Raw genomic sequence first — 19,265 nt, 5'->3', positions numbered from 1 at the left:
ACTTAGATTAGTTTAAGATTAGTTTTAAGAACCAAATAGTCCAGTAGCTACTGCGTAGTAATATAACAAGAGAAACACTGCAAGTGCAAGAACTTTAACACATTTATAGGCTGTAGGCTACTATGAGTATTAATCTGCAATATAATTAGGTAGCCTATGTCTTCCTCAATTTTTGAGTTAGGGGTTTGGTGTTTTTCCCAGCAATGTTTTCGTTCTTGTTTTAACTGAACACCCCTGAACATGTTTTATCAAAGGTTTTATGTTTACCATAAAAGTAAACGCAAATTGCTCTAAAATCCACACCAGATGGCATAAACAACAACTCTGAAAAAGACAAGCGCGACACCGCGGAGGAATACAAAGATATGGAAGTAGCACAGGTAAGTCTATGAGATCGTAAATTCCTGAAACGCGTGGTGGTCATCAACCCTGTAGCCTACTTTGCGAATTCTGGTCACATTTAGGCTATCATTCCCTCTTCACTAATCTTCACCCGGCTTATGGAAGTATATTTTGTATTCTAAAAAACGGACAATTTGTGACAGACAGATAATTTTACGGCTGGATCAGCAATTCCGCCACGACTTTCGAAAGCTGGACAAGCAATTTTTTAATTATTAATTTTTGACAGTTTTGAAATGGGATGTGGCGATGGCCTTTGATTTACCAATGTAATGACAAAAAAAAGTATGTTTAGTAGGCCTACAATCTGCCTGGTACTGGAATTGCATGAGTTCCTAGGCTAGCCTACGTGCCATTATTATTTAGGCAGTTTAAGGATGAGTTTGTGTGAGCGCGCGCTTTGGAAATAAAAAGTGGGCGTTGAGATTCTAGAGTGAGTTTCACCTGAGTTTCGTGAGTGGAACAGAACAGGTACAGCGAGTTCACGCGCTTCCGGACGCACAGGTGAGAGAATCGCCGTCATGCGCGCGCGGATCAAACGAGGCTGCGTCGCGCTCTTCGCTTTCACGCTGAGGTCGTGAACGTTTTTGGATTAACAATAATACTATTAACAACAATTCCTCCACTGGATGCCACAACACTTTCTCAGGTGAGTTTAGTTTCTCTTTCAATCGGATGGTTATTCCTCTTACTCAGTGTGTTTTGAGAACAGCTCGTCAAACCGGCTGCGCCTCCGACATTCCGTGACTGACAGTCAGTCATCACGAGGAAATAAAGCTCATTTATCCTCAGCCCTGTCTCCTTAAAAATACATTTATCTCCAGGTAATAGTAATCCTTACACTTGAAATCGCTTTTTAATACATTAAGTAATTTGTAAAGAATATGAATCATTATATAGCTACCAGGTATCAAATTACAATACCTTGATATCAAGGGAAATGTTTTGACGTGCGTAAATGATGTAAAGTGATAGTGAGGTAAACTAATGTGTATACTTTAACTTTTAATGTAAAGCTGCCTGCTTGACTTTAGTTTTGTTGGTGCCTGAGTATAAATCTGCCAGGATCACTTCATAAAGTCAGTTGAGCTCTGAAATGGTCATTACATAATTCATACACTAGTTTTTTCATAGTTTTGATGACATTCTAAGATAAGAGTAAAAAAAAAAAAAAAACGATATAGGCTAACACCTGAACATTGGTGCAATGGTAGTTTGATTAATAAAATAAATATTACAATCATGGTAGTGACCAAAAAGTGTTATGATGGTTGTATAAATTGTATGGTACTTTTCAAGGTGTGTTCACCCAAAATGTAAATTCTTTAATTTTACTCATCTTTGGGTCATTTCCAAACACAATAAAGGATGAATTGTTGCCTACTGGCCAAAATGATTGGGCTCTGAGGCTTTCAAGCTCCATAAGGATGCAAAAATACCATAACATAAAACTCATATGCTGTATTCCAAACCTTCTGAAGTCAAAGGTGGTTTTGTTTGAGCAACAGACAAAAGTTTGAGTCATTTACTAAAAGTCACATGGCTTTGAAACGCTGGGTTTTTGTGGATGTCCTTGTAATTGTAGGTCAGTGTTCTCCCAGACTAATAATTAACCTCGTCAGTCCACAGCCGAACAGTGGACCCTTTTTACACTATCTTCTCATCTGTTAATGTTTGTGTATTGATGTCACATCTCACCTCTATCTCGCTCTTCCTCTATAGGTTCGAGTCTCCTTCCAAAATGACCACGGTGTAGTCACTATTAACCAGGTACTTTGCCTCTCGCGTGCATACGGATGCTCACATCTTGTGTTATCTCTAACAGACACACCCTTGGAACACAAAAAAAGTGCATCTATAGATATTCTCAGTCTGTGTTTGTTTTTACATGTGCGAGTGTGGAGCATCATGAGTTGGGCGAGCGTGTCGGGCTTGTTCATGCCGGTGTTGTTCCTGCTGGCTCTGGCCGTGGTTCTGTTCTCATGCATGCTTCGTAAAAGGAGGCAGGCGGAGGGATCGTACCAGCCCAGTGCAGAAGAGCAGAAACAAGCCAAGAACAACAGAGCTGAGAAACCCGGCCTCACACTCCCACTCCCCAAAGAGGAGAGACTGATCTGAACACAACCCTCAAAAGATGCTCAGGTGAAACCACACACCACTGGTAAACCTAAACAGAACTTTCATTGTAATGGACCATTGCTGTTTAAACGGAGTCCGATCGCCACGCCAGACGCACATTTGTGGAGTCATAAAAGACGAGGAACATCTGAAATGGTGGTGGATATTTATTCAGCGTTTTTGACTGAGATGCGAGAATGCTTTCACTCCCTAATGCACTGTTATAGTTGATAAATGAATTCAAGTATGCCTTAAAAGAGGTCGGGGTATCTGAAGACATTTACCTAAAGTAAAGAAGTCAGATGATCTACATGGATGGCCAAACCAGTTTTTGTTTACTTTATCTGTACTCGCTTTAAGTTTACTCACCTGCGAGTCCATGTGATGAAGACACCAGCTTTACCTCTAAAATAGATTAGCATTACCGTATTTAAATGTCCACATAGGAACTTTGTTGCAGCTCTTTCAAAGGTAGAGAGAAAAAATGTATATTGCACTTGGCCAAATATTGTTTTGTGTTATGTTTGCATTTTTGTAACGTATCAATACTAGGATGTTGTTGATCATAACAATGTGATGAAGTTAATGTGTAAATGTGGTTGATTCATTAAAATGCATCTTTGGGTTAAAAACCTCATCCTTGATTCAGAGCATGTCATTCAGAGCTCGAAATGAACTTTTTTACTTTGTAGCACTGGTGCGCCCAACTTCAAAAAGTTAGGAGCACCAGCAAAAATTTAGGAGTACCCACCAAATTTGACGTTTAGCTCTGCCAGTAGAGCGGAACGACCGGCAACATCCTGGCGATTAAAAGCCTTAATAATCGAACCTGATTTGTTTGCCACACACTTGTCCCTACATATTTTTTTTGTGCTTGGCCGGCACTCTCTCCGTGTTTAACCAAGTTCTCGCGCTTAAAATGTATTGTTTCAGTTGCGAACGCTGTGTTACCTGCAAAACTCTGTCCCACAGGCTTTACAGTGAACGCAAAGCATTGAACCATCAGCATAGCGGAGCCACTCGAAATCTTTTAGCCACTCTCTCCGAAAGCTGAATGAGTCTTCTTTTCAGCTGGTGGATCCACATTAAAGGGATAGTTCACTTTGAAATTAATTTTTGATATGTTTTAGCTTACCTCAAGGGCATCCAAGATGTAGGTGTCTTTGTTTCCACAGTATTTTCAATTTTGATATTTTTAGGTCAAACCGTTCTTGTCTGTCAGTCATATAATGCAGTTCTATGGTCACCACCTCAAAGAGCACGCACAGAGAAGTCCAAATTAAACATGATTTAATGACTCGTAAATGTAAGTACACATTGATGGCCTAAGACACGAAACGAGCGGTTTGTGTGAAAAAACTAACAGTATTTCTATCGTTTTTACCTCTTGTAACGCACAGACCGAAGCGCCGGCGCCCTCAGATCACTTGGATGTGGCTGTGGTTACAATAGGTAAAAAGGATATAAATACTGTTCGTTTTCTCACACAAACCGCTCGTTTCGTGTCTTAGGCCATTAATGTGTACTTACATTTACGAGTCATTAAATCATGTTTATTATAAATGACTAACAGACAAGAAAGGTTTGACCTAAAAATATCAAAATTGAAACTACTGCTGAAACAAAGACACCTACATCTTGGATGCCCTTGAGGTAAGCTAAAACATACCAAAAATTAATTTCAAAGTGAACTGTCCCTTTAACCACATCACCAACTCCAGGATTATTTGTGACTTCAGGTGATGGCTTACAAAAGAAATCTATCAGCGTTCGTTTCATCTTCTCTCTTATTCAGCCTTTTAAATTTTGCGCGGAAGTCCGCTCCCTGTCACGTGACAACGGAGCGCAGTGAAAGGGAGTGGGAGTGATTGACAGCTAATATTAACCAGTCTAAAATCTGCTTTAAAGTTAAGAATGTAAGGATGAAGTTTGATTGATGTAACGTTGGATAGTATGATGGACACCGTGCACCACAACCATTATTTGCACTCGCACAAATGCTCCCAAATATATTTTTTAGGTCGCACAGATTAAATTTCAGGAGCATATGCGACTAAAATGGTCACAATTTCGAGCCTTGTCATTTGAGATGCCATGTGGACCGTTTCTGTCAATGTTTGCTCTCTGATAAGCCTTTTATAAATGATTAAAGATATTTGGATGAAAGGGGTTGGACTTGGTTTATTTGTCAGTACTGGCATTGATGACATTAGTTACTTTTTTAAAGTTAATAATTAAAAATCTAAATGGACCCAATTTGATGCGTGTTTCTGGTCTTAATCTGAACGATTCATCCGTTTACATTATTCCAAAGGGGGAAAAAAGTCCCTCACCAAAAAGTAATAACCTGAAGCTCAAGTTTCAACCAACGGGTACATGAGGCGTTTCATGAGGCGAGTGTCCTTCCACAACCTCAGAGTCTAGTACTGAATGGCAACTTTTCACAATCCAATCAAAACCCAGTGCATAAAATCAATTTGATCTTGTTTGACTCAGAAACGTTGCTTTACAAAAATCTAAATGTGTTGCAAGTGTCTTTTCATGTTGACTCAAGTAGTATTATTTATAATCGTTTTACTCCGATACACTTGATTTATGATGCTCTAATGTTCGAATCGCTTCTTCAGCTCGGAGACCTTAATGGGAGCCGGGTCTTGCTCTTCTGGAGTCGATGTAACGGGTGATTTTGTACTTTGTTCTTCAGTCTGCACACCTGTTTTTGACCCCACATTGATTTTGAAGGTTCTGATGGGAGTTTTCATGGAGATTTCCCTTCCTTGGGAAGCAGAGGAGTCAGTCAAGGACCTAGACCGTAACAGAGCTACGGTAGACGAGACTTTCGGTGACGAAGGTTCAACACTTTTCTCCTCTGGCTCTTCTTCTTTGTCTATCTCTACGTTGAGGACGACAGCGGAGGGGATTCCTCCATTTGCAGGTCCATTTGACCCCAAGTCATTGGTCGTCTTGTGCTCTTTCTGATGTTCCTCTTCTTTGTCAGGTTGTGTCTCTGTCCTCCCTTCAACTATTGTCTCGGTATGCAAGCTTTCCTCCATTGTCTTTGTTTTCTCTTCAACTATTGTCTCGGTATCCAAGCTTTCCTCCATTGTCTCTGTTTTCTCTTCAACTATTGTCTCGGTATCCAAGCTTTCCTCCATTGTCTCTGTTTTCTCTTCAACTATTGTCTCGGTATCCAAGCTTTCCTCCATTGTTCCATTCATTTGTCCATCTTTTTGCAAACATTGATCCTCTTGCACCTCTTGAGAAACCACTTCAGGAACCAGAGAAGTATCTTCTAAACTTTGTAGGTCTGAACACAGACTTTCCCCTAACACGTTTAAGTCCTTCTCTAATACGTTTAGCTCATTTTCCGGCCTGTCAATCATGGCATCAGACTCCTCCCTCTTGCCGCCAGGCTCCTCCTCCTCCCAGCTCATAAGACTTCCGCTGTTTCCAAAAGACTGGCTCAGACTCTCCTGACTTGGTGTGGTGCAACTCTTCTGAAAGAGAAATTAAATGGTGAGAGTGTGTGGACAAGTGTATGTGCTTCTCCTTTTCCACCGACAGGTTCCCGATGTTAGAGCGGACGGCTCTGTTCGACTATTTCAAGTTTTCAAGAAACAGCAGTCGGGTAACACATCACTTAATTTGAGAAGCATTTCTTGTTTATGTTGTTTTCACGCTGCAAAGCCACTTTGGTTTACCCGTTCATCTAATGTTTTAAATGATTACTATGCATTTTAGCCGTTAAATATTTAACCTTTATGGTACAGTGTAGCCATATTGTTTTCCTTCACTTTTTTTAACTTTCAGAAAAACTACAACATAATGCATTGTTGGAAATAAAAGTAACCAGTAATATGCTGTTTTAAGCCACATTACTTTGAGATGAAATTAGTTACTATGATTATTACATTTATTTGAAAGTGTTTACCAATTTTAACACATGAATTGTATTATTTTTAGACAAAAACCAACACGAGGAATCAGAGAGCTATTACACTTAACAACAGTGAGGAGTTGTGCTATATGACAACAATTCCCTAATTCATTTACATATTTTGTTATTAGAGCTATTTTATTCCATAAATCACGTAGGGAAAATATTCCACTGTTAGAAGAACATATGATGCATAACATATAGGGGTTAAACACCTGGTTATGGGATAAAGACTGTAAAATGTGCTCTTATAAGCTAAGACTGTAATGTGGCGTGTTTGTTGCAGGTTGACAGACGCATCGTTTACAAGGATCGTGTGAGAGGATCCAGGCCTTACATGTCTGATGAAGTCGCTGCTGTCGGAGCTGAAGAGGTCGAGACTGCGCGTGCCGTACAGTAAACCCGGCTCTCTGGAGCTCTGAGCGCTCAGGGTGTCGAAGATCTCCCCGAGCAGGTCCATCTCCTCCGGGTCAGCCAAGAGGGAGAGCTCATCCTCGTCCTGTAAGTCGCTGGTGCCAGAACACTGCTCAGCACTTTCTGTTACACTGCAAAGGGAGATGCGTTTTAAAGAGACACATTAAAGGGATAGTTCTCGCAAAAATGAAAATTAGGCCATGATTTACTCACCCTCAAGCCATCCTAGGTGTATATATCATTATTCTTTCAGACGAATGCAATCGGAGATATATTAAAAAAATGTCCTGGCTCTTCCATGCTTTATAATGGCAGTGGATGGTTGTTTCTGTTTTGAAGTCCATAAAAGTGCAACTTAAAGGCAGTGATAGTTACATTAGAGTTTTACAGAGAGTGTTTCACAAAATTAATCTTGTAAAGTAACTGTTTTTTGTTAAACATTGCTTAACAAAAGTACGATGCAAATTATGAAATTTTACCTTAATTTTTGTTTGGCAGACGCTGTTTCCAGTCATTGACCGTTTCTATTTAAACGATCTTTAACCGTTATTTCATTAATGGTAATTGTTGGGCACCATGTGCTGCCTAGCATTTCACAGTTGTTGTTTTTCATGTTTTTTTTAAGTGTATTTTTTAAAGTGTAAATTTCCCCAACTACACTAAGAGACTAATAAAGAGTTAAGATAACTTTTAAAGAATTATACAGGGGCTTAATGGGTTCTTTGTATGGCATTGGTACTATAAACATGTAGCACCACAACCACCCCAAAGAACCACACTGGGCTTAACTGGTTCTTTATATAGCATCATGCGTTTGTGTAAGAAAAAATATCCATATTTAAAACTTTATAAAGTCTGCTGATATTTACGCTACGCCATGACACACTCGCTACTTCTAGCGCCACAAGTTGTGCATTAGGCGTAAGTGGAATCTGTATGTTCGTTTGACCGGAAGTTAGTTATTTTACTTTATAAAGTTTTAAATATGGACATTTTTTTGACATGAATGCATGGCTTTGCTTCAGAAGGCCTTTATTAACCCCCCAGAGCCATGTGGAGCACTTTTATCATGGATAGATGCACTTTTACAGAAACTGAAAACACAAACGGCCATTCGCTGCCATTATAAAGCTTGGAAGAGAAAGGACTTCTTTTTTAAAAATATATGTGTAAAATATGTGTATACGTCTGAAAGAAGAATGCCATATACACTAGGATGACTTGAGGGTGAGTAAATCATGGGCTTATTTTCATTTTTGGATGAACTACCCCCTTAAACGGCAAATCTTCATGCATGCGTTTCCTCTCCTCTCACCTGTCCTCATAGGTGTCGTCGTCCTCTGTCTGTTCCTCTGTGTCCTGTTTGCTGGGGTGTTTGCGTGCCGGCCTTCGTGGTCGAGACTGAAAAACAGCATATTAGAAAGTAAAGTGCATGTGCTGTACTGTGGATGAACACACGGTGGAGCCAAACTGCTGCAGTTTTCACACTCGGGTGAATTAAAGGATATTTGAAATGGATAATTTCCCAAGTTGCTGCCTTTGATGCAATAAAATATTAAAATCATGCATTGATTTTTGTATAGTATAAAGGTATGTAGACATGTGCTTTCAGGTGTCACTCACCCTGCCAAAGTGCTGTGTGATTGGTAGACGGTTCTGAAGGCAATCTGATTGGATGAGGCGATACGTGTGCGTCCCACACACAGACCCGCCCCGCTGTAGCATGTGGGATTCTGTCTGATCCTGAGAGGGAAAATCCAAAGGTCCAACGTAAACTAACGTGAATTAACTCGCTTATGTTGTGCACAAAGAGGAACCACATGCCATTTACAGAATATAAACTCACCTTTGATGACAGGAGGTTTTTCAGCCCAAATTTGCTTTGATATTTGCTCTGAGTGAGACATTAACAGATTTACGTCATGCATGTACAACACATATGGAAACTTTATTGATGGAGAATATGCAATATTTAATCATGCACAACAGCACATTATAAACGAATATAATGGAAATATGAATTACATTACCCTTCAGAAGTTCGGGGTCAGTATTTTTTTTCTTTTTTTTCTTTTTTTAAGAAATTATTCTTAATCTTAATTCATTATTCTTAATCATTAAATTGATTGAAAGGGACAGGACAGACATTTATAATGTTACAGAAGATTTCTATATTAGTTAATTAAATAAATGTTCTTTTCAACTTTCTATTCATCAAAGAATCCTGAAAAACAAAATGTATCAGTTTCCACAAGAATATGCAGCACAACAGGTTTCATTGATGATAATCAGAAATGTTTCTTGAGCATCAAATCCTCATATTAGAGTGATTTCTGAAGGATCATGTGACACTGAAGACTGGAGGAATGATGCTGAAATACAGCTTTGATCACAGGAATAAATTACACTTTAACATATATTCACATAGAAAACAGATATTTAAAATTGTAATACTTTTTCAGAATAATACGTTTTTTACTGCATTTTTCATCAAATAAATGAAGCCTTGGTGAGAATAAGAGACTACTTTCAAAAACATTAAACATCTTACCAACCCCGAACTTTTGAATAGTAGTGTACATGCAGTATTTACTCACTGCTTTGTTAGCCGTAGACTTCCACGTCACGATCAGCGCTCCTCCCCCTTTCTGTAAAGAGAGATTTATTTATTTTTTAAATCCAATTTTGTGTGAAAGCAGCTTTTGACAGTCCATTCTTCTTGTACGTTACTGTACTATATCTTTTTTTCAATTTCAAATGTATCATGTAGATATGCTGAAAACTCCCTGAGTGTGCCTTGTATGCACACTGCAGATATAGTAAGAGTAGTATGGTAGTCTTCCAGAGTCACATCTTGTTAATAGTTTGAGTAAAACGTACCTTTAAATTCCCCACCCACTGCCGACGCAGTTTAGAGGCGCCTGAGAGGAATGGGGAGCAGAGGGATGTTAAAACGAGCACTCAAGTAAACGAACCTGAATCTCTGATGGATGTAAATACACACCTGACGAAGCTCCGCACTGAAGCACCTCTTCCTCAAACGCATCCTCCGGCTCTTTGCCCTGGTTCAGCATTTCCAGCCGGCCGTCAATAAACTGAGAACAACATGAGATTATGATGGAAGATAATATGCAGTCACGTCATTGGTTACACATTTAAGTCTGTTGGTAAATATCTTTTTTAATCTGGCCCTCCATTGTAAAGTTCAAATTTAATTTCACATCAGGTTCGAATATGATGATGCACAAGTTGCCAAGCTATTGTATGACTTCAGAAAACTTTAGATATAACATTTGGCTTCATTTTTAAAGGTTTTATGGTGCTCTTTTTGCAGCTCAACGCAAAAGAGCAGCTTGAACAATCTTCAAAACTTGAAAGAAAGAAAAAGAAAGAAAGTGTGTTTTTTTTTAGAGTCCCAGTTATGCTATTTTTAAAGGTTCCTAATTTCCCTAAGAAGTCCACAACAGTAGGTTTACATGCAACCATCGTAAATTTTTTTTTTACATTTTTTCTTAATATACATTGCATCATCAGCACTTTTCTCACAATGTGTGAAACAGTTTGATCAAGGATTCGGCCTCTTTACACCCATCCTTACTGAGAGCCTGCTCTGATTGGTCAGATGGCCCAGGCTGATGTGATTGGTCTACTCTGCTCTGATTGGTCAGATGGCCCAGGCTGATGTGATTGGTCTACTCTGCTCTGATTGGTCAGATGGCCCAGTCTGTTGTGATTGGTCTACTCTGCTCTGATTGGTCAGATGGCCCAGTTTGCTGTGATTGGTCTACTCTGCTCTGATTGGTCAGATGGGCCAGTCTGTTGTGATTGGTCTACTCTGCTCTGATTGGTCAGATGGCCCAGTTTGCTGTGATTGGTCTACTCTGCTCTGATTGGTCAGATGGCCCAGTCTGTTGTGATTGGTCTACTCTGCTCTGATTGGTCAGATGGGCCAGTCTGTTGTGATTGGTCTACTCTGCTCTGATTGGTCAGATGGGCCAGTCTGTTGTGATTGGTCTACTCTGCTCTGATTGGTCAGATGGCCCAGTTTGCTGTGATTGGTCTACTCTGCTCTGATTGGTCAGATGGCCCAGGCTGTTGTGATTGGTCTACTCTGCCCTGATTGGTCAGATGGCCCAGTCTGTTGTGATTGGTCTACTCTGCTCTGATTGGTCAGATGGCCCAGTTTGCTGTGATTGGTCTACTCTGCTCTGATTGGTCAGATGACCCAGTCTGTTGTGATTGGTCTACTCTGCTCTGATTGGTCAGATGGCCCAGTTTGCTGTGATTGGTCTACTCTGCTCTGATTGGTCAGATGGGCCAGTCTGTTGTGATTGGTCTACTCTGCTCTGATTGGTCAGATGGCCCAGTTTGCTGTGATTGGTCTACTCTGCCCTGATTGGTCAGATGGCCCAGTCTGTTGTGATTGTCTGAAACTAGAAGAAGAAGACATATTATGAAAGCAAAATGGCCCTCAAATTTGACCAGTGCATGAAAAAACAATGGTTTTGCCTGTAGTGTCTTGCCTGAAGATAATTCCTGACATTGTGCATACCTATAGACTAAACACATAATATGCATGTGCGCGCCGTCACCGTTTTTACAGATTCACCTTTTTGAAGTTTACATGGAGATGATAACGTTTTTCACCTTGTAACTTATTTCAAAGTTTGCGTTCTCGAGCCACCAAACACTGTTGTCGTGCAAACGAATGGCTGTAAAGTGTCACTGTAATTTCACTGTAAAGTGGCTTTGAAACAATCTATATTGCTAAGAGCGCTATATAAATGGTGACTTGACTTGACATTGTGAATGTGTGAGTTTGCAGTTACCTCTTTAAAACACTGCAGGTGAACCGCGCTCTCCAAAAACTCGCGCATGCTTTGAGACTTATGACTCAGAAACGACTCGTTGCAGAACACAACCGGCCCTTCCTTCAAAGTAAGAGAGGGGAACATTGAAGAGAGCATTTATAAACCTGATGCTAATGTTTATGTAAACGAGCGTCACTCACGGCCGGCGACTGTAAGGCATCTCTGTATCCGCCGAACAGCAGAGCCTGCGCGCGGAGGAACGCGTGCGCGACCCCTGACCCCGCCGACGCCGCCTGTCTCTTCAGCCTGACCTTCAGTCCCGCCACCTGCAGAAACAGTGTTTGCCGTAAAGCTTCAGCCGCTGCGTGCCAGAGTCCTGCGAGGACGAGCAAGCGAGTCTCACCACGTCGGCCGGGATCTTCTTCAGGTCCTCGTGGGGCGACTCCAGCGTGTTGGTGTCAACGTTTAGTATGACCACGTCCTCCAGAGCTCGACTCTTGACTCTCTGTCGCACCAAAACACACAGAAGGAACCGTAATGTGAGCGTTTATGCGACACAAACTGTGAGAGAAGACGATGAATGAGGGAATCGTCGTACCTCCGCCAGGCTGGAGTGGATTCCAATGAGGTACGGCATCGGTGCGCTGGAAAACGAAGGTGAGGTGGTGGTAATGGAGGATGTGTTAATATTATTAGTTAACATTAATATTATAGGCAATATATAATACTGAGGGCCCCATGTTATTTATTTATTTTTTATAAATGTGCACCACTTTGGGTCAAACTCAGTTTCTTTTAAATGTGCTATATAAATAAATTTTGATTTGATGGTTGTGTGTGTGTACATGTTTCTCTATTCCGGTGGGGACTTAAACCTGAATGCACACAGACTCATGGGGACTCGTGTCACTGTGGCCTAAATCACAGTCAACAAGCTTATAACTCATACAGAATGAGTTTTTCTGAAAATGTAAAAATGCAGAAAGTTTTGTGTGATAGGTAGGTTTAGTGTGTGTGTGTGATGGGTAGGTTTAGGGGTTTTGTGTGTGTGTGTGATGGGTAGGTTTAGTGTGTGTGTGTGTGTATGTTCATGTTTATATTACATTGTGGGGAGTGGACCAAATGACCCCACAAGTATAGTAAAACCTGAAATCACCATTGTGGGGACCAGCCAGCGGTCCCCATGAGGAAAACAGCGTATAAATCATAATAAATAATGTTTTTTGAAAATGTAAAAATGCAGAAAGTTGTGTGAGATGGGTAGGTTTAGGGATAGGGGCAGTGTAAGGGGACAGAATATACAGTTTGTACAGTATAAAAACCATTACGCATATGGAGAGTCCCCACAAAGATGTGTGCGCCTGTTTGTGTGTGTGTGTGTCTCATACCAGCAGTAGTCCAGCAGATGAGGTGGCAGCACTGGAATGAAGATGTGCTGCCAGTACATGGGGAAGAGCATCCCGTTACACGCGTGTACGCAGGCCGTGAGCTGAACACACAAAGCACTGAAGTTTTAATGTTTAATGAAGCCGTGTCCTGACTAGATCCAACACAATAAGTGTCTAGCATCAAGTGACTTTTCTGCCTTAAATGAAAGAAATAACATTCACAGGCAATGATGTTTAATTGAGTTTTGGAATTTATAAATTAAAAAATGTATACATTTATCATGGATATTAATAGAACTTTAATCTGAAACATTTTAGTTTGTTAAAAGGTTTTTAAGGAGGTTTTTTTTTTTAATGTTCCATTATTTATTACTATGAATATCCATGATACATAATGTTTTTGTGCCAACTTTGAATAAATGTTCTATTACTATGTGTTACTGGAAGAATGTTTGTTCATAACTTTAATAAAGCCTTCCCAGAATTAGCCAAAGTTACAAGAGCATTTACTGTTAGCTGGGGATACGGGTTGGAACAACATGAGGGTGAAGGATGTTTTTCAGTGAACTATTCCTTTGTTTCACATTAATATTAATGCATTTTGGTATTCAAAGCGAATTACATTGCAGTCAAGTTATGCATTTCAGTACGGTACATGCATTCCCTAGGAATTGAACCCATGACCTTGAGTTGCGTCCCAAATATACTCTATGTACTTATGCACCGTGTACTCATCCGTGTAATGTGTGAATTTTAAAAGGTTATTTTTTCATCACATCAAAGTCTGATGCCAAAAAGGCATACAATAGTGCACAAGTGCGTGACTTTTGGTGTTGCTAGCGCCATACTCTTCTGTTTTCATGTTCAGTTTTAGTAGCCGAAGCGAATCAAGGCACTGAAGCGTCTTCTCTAAACTCACCGTGCTGAGTTTACTGCAGTAAATGAGGATCCGTCTCTCGAACAACATGCTGGCGTAGAGCTGGAGGAGATTGCCCACGTCCACCGCCACCACCAGCTCCGTCAGGTTCCTCTGATACACACACACACACACACACGCTTATAAGAACCGAGAAATGACCAGGCAGATCAAATCCACACATTATTGAAATCATAGAATAGAAACGATGGGGAAAAACTCACACTCTCTGGAATTGAGGGCAAGGCTTTGGGATCCGGCGCGATAAAGTACGGGATCTGATTCAGAGGAACAATATTTCACAAAAGTGCCCAACGAAATTGCATGTTTGGTTAGCAGCTACCACATGAAAGTCGTTAGGCCTTCTAGTTAGTCTGTCTCAAGGGTTTTAGGTTAGATGAACAAAGGTTTTGTGATTGATTTTGTGATAAATTCGAGTTCTAGTTAGTGTTTTAGTTAAGCATTGGTCCGTTTTGTGATTAGTTTCAGATGCTGGATTGGGTCAATCCCGTATTATGGCATGCATTAGGATTAATTAGACGCTGGAGTGAAGGTTTAGTCCGGTCGGCTCGTTGTACAGCGGGTCAGGGACTCACCCCCTCTGACTCCTCCCCTTTAGGGGCGTGTCCACAGATGCCAGGCATCTTGCTTCCGATCACTAGCTTCCCTCCCTCAGTGAAGAACAAACGACCCTGATTGTGATGTCACACGTGATGTCATAAACGGAACTTCCAGCAGCCAATCGGCACTTACCATCTGCAGCGTGATGGAGCCGTTCGCCGGCGGGACGGGTTGCTTGTAGAGAACCGAGAGCAGCTCTTTCATCTCGTTGGTCTGCCAGGGTGTGCAAATCAACAAAACGGCGTTAGACACATTAACGGGCCAAAGTTTCAAATCATTTGGAAAATGTTTGGAAAAAAATGTAGGTTGGCTGCATTTATTCGATTTGAAAATACAGTAAAACGGTAATATTGTGAAATATTATTACCATTTAAAATAACTGTTTTCTATTTTTCTCATTTTAAAATGACAAGAAAAAAGTATAATTTTCCACAAAAATATTAAGCAGCAAAAACTGTTTTCAACTTTGATACCATTATTAAACATTTAAAACCAATAATAATTTAGCTTCAAATCAGGATATTATTACAGAAGGATCATGTGACACTGAAGACTGGAGTAGTGATGCTTAAAATTCAGCTTTGATCACAGGTATAAATTACACTTTAACATATATTCATAGAAAACAGTTATTTTAAATTGTAATAATATTACTAATTTACTGTAGTTCTGATCAAATAAATGCAGCTTTGGTGAGCAGAAGAGACTTTATCAAGATCTACTTTAACTAGATTTGTCCGTTTAACCCTCACCTGTCCTTTCGTCGAGTAGTCCGCTAGGTTATTCAGGAGTTTGTAGAAGACCTCAAACCATGGCAAATGACTGAGAGAGAGAGAAATCGCACTGCTAAGGCTGTTTATGTACTTATTATGAGTTAAAACTAAGAACTTAAAGTAGATCATAACTCTAACGTTCACCATTTATTGCAAATAAGTGAATCTAACGAGACATGAAAACTGGGCTTGGTGAATGTGTTTAGCCAACGGCCATGAGATCAGACTGTTGATCATTGAAAGGGGCTTCATGGATGAGAACCGGTCCTCAATCATGTGCACTGAGTGAAACGGTGTGTTTTGCGTGTGTGAGACCTGAGGATGCAGAAGCAGGTCTGAGAGCTGGACGTGAGTCTGCAGAAACCGAAGCGCTGGCATCCCTCCAGATCCGTCAAGACGAATGCGAAGTGCTGCACGGCAACCGTGTCCTTCGCCCTGGCAATCGGACGGGTCATAAAAGGTCAAAAGACTGGCGTGTGCATTACTATATTCAATAATAATAATAATAATGAGTGATTTTCACCTCTCTATGTCATAAGGGAAGCAGAAGCGAGGCAAGGACTGCAGAGACTCCTGTGTGAGAAGACGTATTATCACTCAATATTCGCAACCTATTTTACATGCAGTGTGAGATATTTCTGAGCTCAACAGGAAGACTGCAGTGGATCATGAAGAGTGTGTGTTTGCAGAGGATTGTGGCGGATCTGAGGACACTTTTGGACCCAGATGGGGAGGCTAAATGTAAAATTACCCGGTAAGGCCTGTTTAGTTTAATATCTATCTTCATTTTTTTCTATTATTGGTGTAATCTCTATTATATTAATAGTCTTTAAAATACTTTTCACTGTTGTATACAGTTTAGAAAGGCTAAAACAATGACTAAGTATATATTGTTATACTATATATTGTAGCAGAGCTGAAACAAGTTTGTTATATTTTGAGGAAAGATGAAAGAAAGAAAAATAATTCTTTAAAAATGTCAGCTAAATCATGAAAAATAAGACTTGGAACATGTTTTAAGAAGTAAATAGGATAAATTCTGAAATTTTATCAATTATAAAATTGATTATAAACAGGTGAAACTCGAAAAATTAGAATATTGTGCTAAAGTTAATTTACTTCAGTAATTCAACTTAAAAGGTGAAACTAATATATAGACTCATTATTTATTATAATTTTGATGATTATGGCTTACAGCTTATGAAACCCCAAATTCAAAATTAGAATATTGTGAAATTTTCATAGCTGTAAGCCATAATCATCAAAATTATAACAAATAAAGGCTTGAAATATCTCACTTTGCATGTAATGAGTCTATATAATATATTAGTTTCACCTTTTAAGTTGAATTACTGAAATAAATGAACTTTTGCACCATATTCTAATTTTTCGAGTTTCACCTGTTTTTTAATGTAATATAATTGTCCCCTATTTTAAACCGTTGCTATTAAGTTATATTAATGTAAATAAAATAAAATAAAATAAATTATTAAAAATAAATGGTAACACTTTAGTTTAGGGTCCAATTCTCATTATTAACTAGTCGCTCATTAGCATGCATATTACTAGGTGTATTAGTACTTAAAAAGCACATATTAATGCCTTATTCTGCATGACCATATTCTACATCCCTTAATCCACCCAATACCTAAACTTAACTACCTTACAAACTATTAATAAACAGCAAGAGTCACAGGTAATAGTGAGGCTTGCATCCTAATCTAAAGTGTGACCAGATAAATAAATAAAAGGAAGAAGGAAAGAACCACAGTGATCGTGAGGACTAACCTCATCATTAAAGTCTTCAGGGAACTGAAACAGCACACCAGGATCTACTCAAACAGAAAGAAAACACACACACACACACACACACACACGTGTGGGTCAGGCACATCAGTTCATTTCTCAACTAGAGGATGTGGTTAAAGTCAGGTCACAGTTATCCACAGAGAGTAACCAGACCAGTTGAGCCCGACCTCATCTCTCTTTAACCCTGTTAGCAGAGGACAGCGCACTAACTAGTTCCCCTGCTTTTCTCTTTCTGATGAGTGTGTATCGGCCCGGGTGTGTGGTTTTTCTGGTTCAGTCATGTGACAGGAAGAGCCATTCTCAGAAAAGACAGGCTTCTGTGTGTGTGTGTGTGTGTGTGTGTGTGTGTGTGTGTGTGTGTGTGTGTGTGTGTGTGTGTGTGTGTGTGTGTTTATTGCATCAGTTAGTCCCTATGTGTGTGTGTGTGTGTGTGTGTGTGTGTGTGTGTGTGTGTGTGTGTGTGTGTGTGTGTGTGTGTGTGTGTGTGTGTGTGTGTGTGTGTGTGTGTGTGTGTGTGTGTGTGTGTGTGTGTGTTTATTGCATCAGTTAGTCCCTGTGTGTGTGTGTGTGTGTGTGTAATACCCACCTTTATCTCTGGCGATTGGACATGAGGCTTGAAAGCACCAGTAGAACGTTTTATCAGGGTTTTCTCTGAGAACAACAAAACCATGAAAAAAAAAATAGTCATCATAACAAAACAAGCATTGAAATCACAGTAGAAAAACATTACAGTTCTGATGTGAAAAGCAAACGCTGTCAGAATGACCGACGACTCTGAGTGGATCACACACTCTGCTCATACACTCTTAATAAAGCTTGATGCGAGGAGCAGGATGTGGTCGACTGCTGAAGTAGAGAAGCACATCGACAGAAAATACTTCTGACTGAGCATTTCAACCGGACTCGACTACATTCATGCAAACGCAGTGATCAACAGCATGTTTGTGGCTGGAAATGTTGCATTAATTACAAAATGATCAGTCAATTGCTCTTGAGAGAATTTGAGAAATGTTCAGATTTTTATGTATGGCTTTTAATGGGAGATCAGCACAATTTTAGAAAAACCTGCGAATGAAAAGTGTCCATCAGCGATTGAGATATAAGAGATGATATTCATGATAGATGTGGTGTTGAGGGTGTTGATAGTGACTTTCAACACCAGTGAGAAACTTCATACGTCCACTGAAGAGTGCAAAAACACCTATGGGTTTCCGACACTATGAGACTTCAGCAACGATGAAGAAAAGTGACGTACGTCATACAGATAACTTTTTATTATGTTGTTTAATGCAATGACGTTCAGGCAGATTTGAGTGTGGCTTGAAGCAGGTTTGAGGCCACTGTGCGTTTTCTTTTCTTTTCTTTTCTTTTCTTAAGGCAGCTTGAAATGAAGGATGGAGAGGTGATGGACATCATCTCAGAGGACACCTGTCCAAACTCTCCATCTGCAGATCTCATCATCTCGACACTCGCTCTGGTGCTCGGGTTTATTCGCTGAATCGTGATGGAAAGCCTCGCGTCCGAGAACGACAGAGCGAGGAAGAGGAAGTAAGCAGGAGACCGCAATGTGAGCAAACAGAGAGAAATCGAGAGGCAAACGGAGAGAGAATCTTACTTTATCCTGGAGCCCATGATGCTCTTGTGTGTCGGGGCCCATTCGGGGTGTTCAGGGGCCGTCAGCAGACCAAAGTCATCAGATCCTTAGTTCACATCGACACACACACACTCTTCTGCACACACACACATCCTCACATCAAACAGCCAATTCCGCCGACTAGCACTCAACTCAAGACAGCACTTCCTGATCTCTCTCTCTCTGTGTGTGTGTGTGTGCTCTTGTTTTTATTACATTGTGAGGACCAAATGTCTCCACAAGTATAGTAAGACGTGAAATCACCTACATTGTGAGGACTATAGCCAATGGTCCCCACAAGTCAAATTGATTAATGAACATAATTAATGATGTTTTTTAGAAAATGTAAAAGAGCAGAAAGTTTTCTGTGATGGGTTGGGTTAGTGTAAGGGGACAGAATATACAGTTTGTACAGTATAAAAACCATTACGTCTATGGAGAGT

The 19,265-nt window shown here is 40.1% G+C and overlaps 1 protein-coding gene across 3 annotated transcripts; it reads right to left on the bottom strand.

Moving 5' to 3' along the window:
• Positions 1–5,092: 5,092 nt before the first annotated feature.
• dennd1c (DENN domain containing 1C) lies at positions 5,093–18,997 on the bottom strand. 3 transcript variants are annotated; one of them, XM_056272038.1, is made up of 23 exons: positions 18,805–18,997; positions 17,776–17,840; positions 17,169–17,212; positions 15,904–15,953; positions 15,696–15,815; positions 15,360–15,429; positions 14,740–14,820; positions 14,583–14,657; positions 14,211–14,264; positions 13,990–14,100; positions 13,071–13,171; positions 12,281–12,326; positions 12,086–12,187; positions 11,883–12,008; positions 11,701–11,802; positions 9,876–9,966; positions 9,752–9,792; positions 9,469–9,519; positions 8,718–8,765; positions 8,495–8,614; positions 8,187–8,272; positions 6,795–7,002; positions 5,093–6,014 (listed from the first exon to the last, which is right to left on the bottom strand). In XM_056272038.1, exons 1-23 carry the CDS (start codon positions 18,819–18,821, stop codon positions 5,124–5,126), a joined length of 2,700 nt encoding a protein of 899 aa, XP_056128013.1. In that variant the 5' UTR covers positions 18,822–18,997; the 3' UTR covers positions 5,093–5,123. The 3 variants fall into 3 exon arrangements, with proteins under 3 accessions (XP_056128013.1, XP_056128012.1, XP_056128014.1); XM_056272037.1 differs by having other exon boundaries at positions 5,093–6,017; positions 18,805–18,995; XM_056272039.1 differs by lacking the exon at positions 14,583–14,657 and having other exon boundaries at positions 5,093–6,017; positions 18,805–18,995.
• Positions 18,998–19,265: the final 268 nt, after the last annotated feature.

The sequence above is a fragment of the Rhinichthys klamathensis genome, unplaced genomic scaffold, assembly GCF_029890125.1.
Source record: "Rhinichthys klamathensis goyatoka isolate OS25496 unplaced genomic scaffold, OSU_Roscu_1.1 h1tg000330l_1, whole genome shotgun sequence".
Taxonomy (NCBI): Eukaryota; Metazoa; Chordata; class Actinopteri; order Cypriniformes; family Leuciscidae; genus Rhinichthys; species Rhinichthys klamathensis.
Note: the sequence above shows the minus strand (reverse complement) of the source record. Positions and strands in the feature narration are given on the sequence as shown.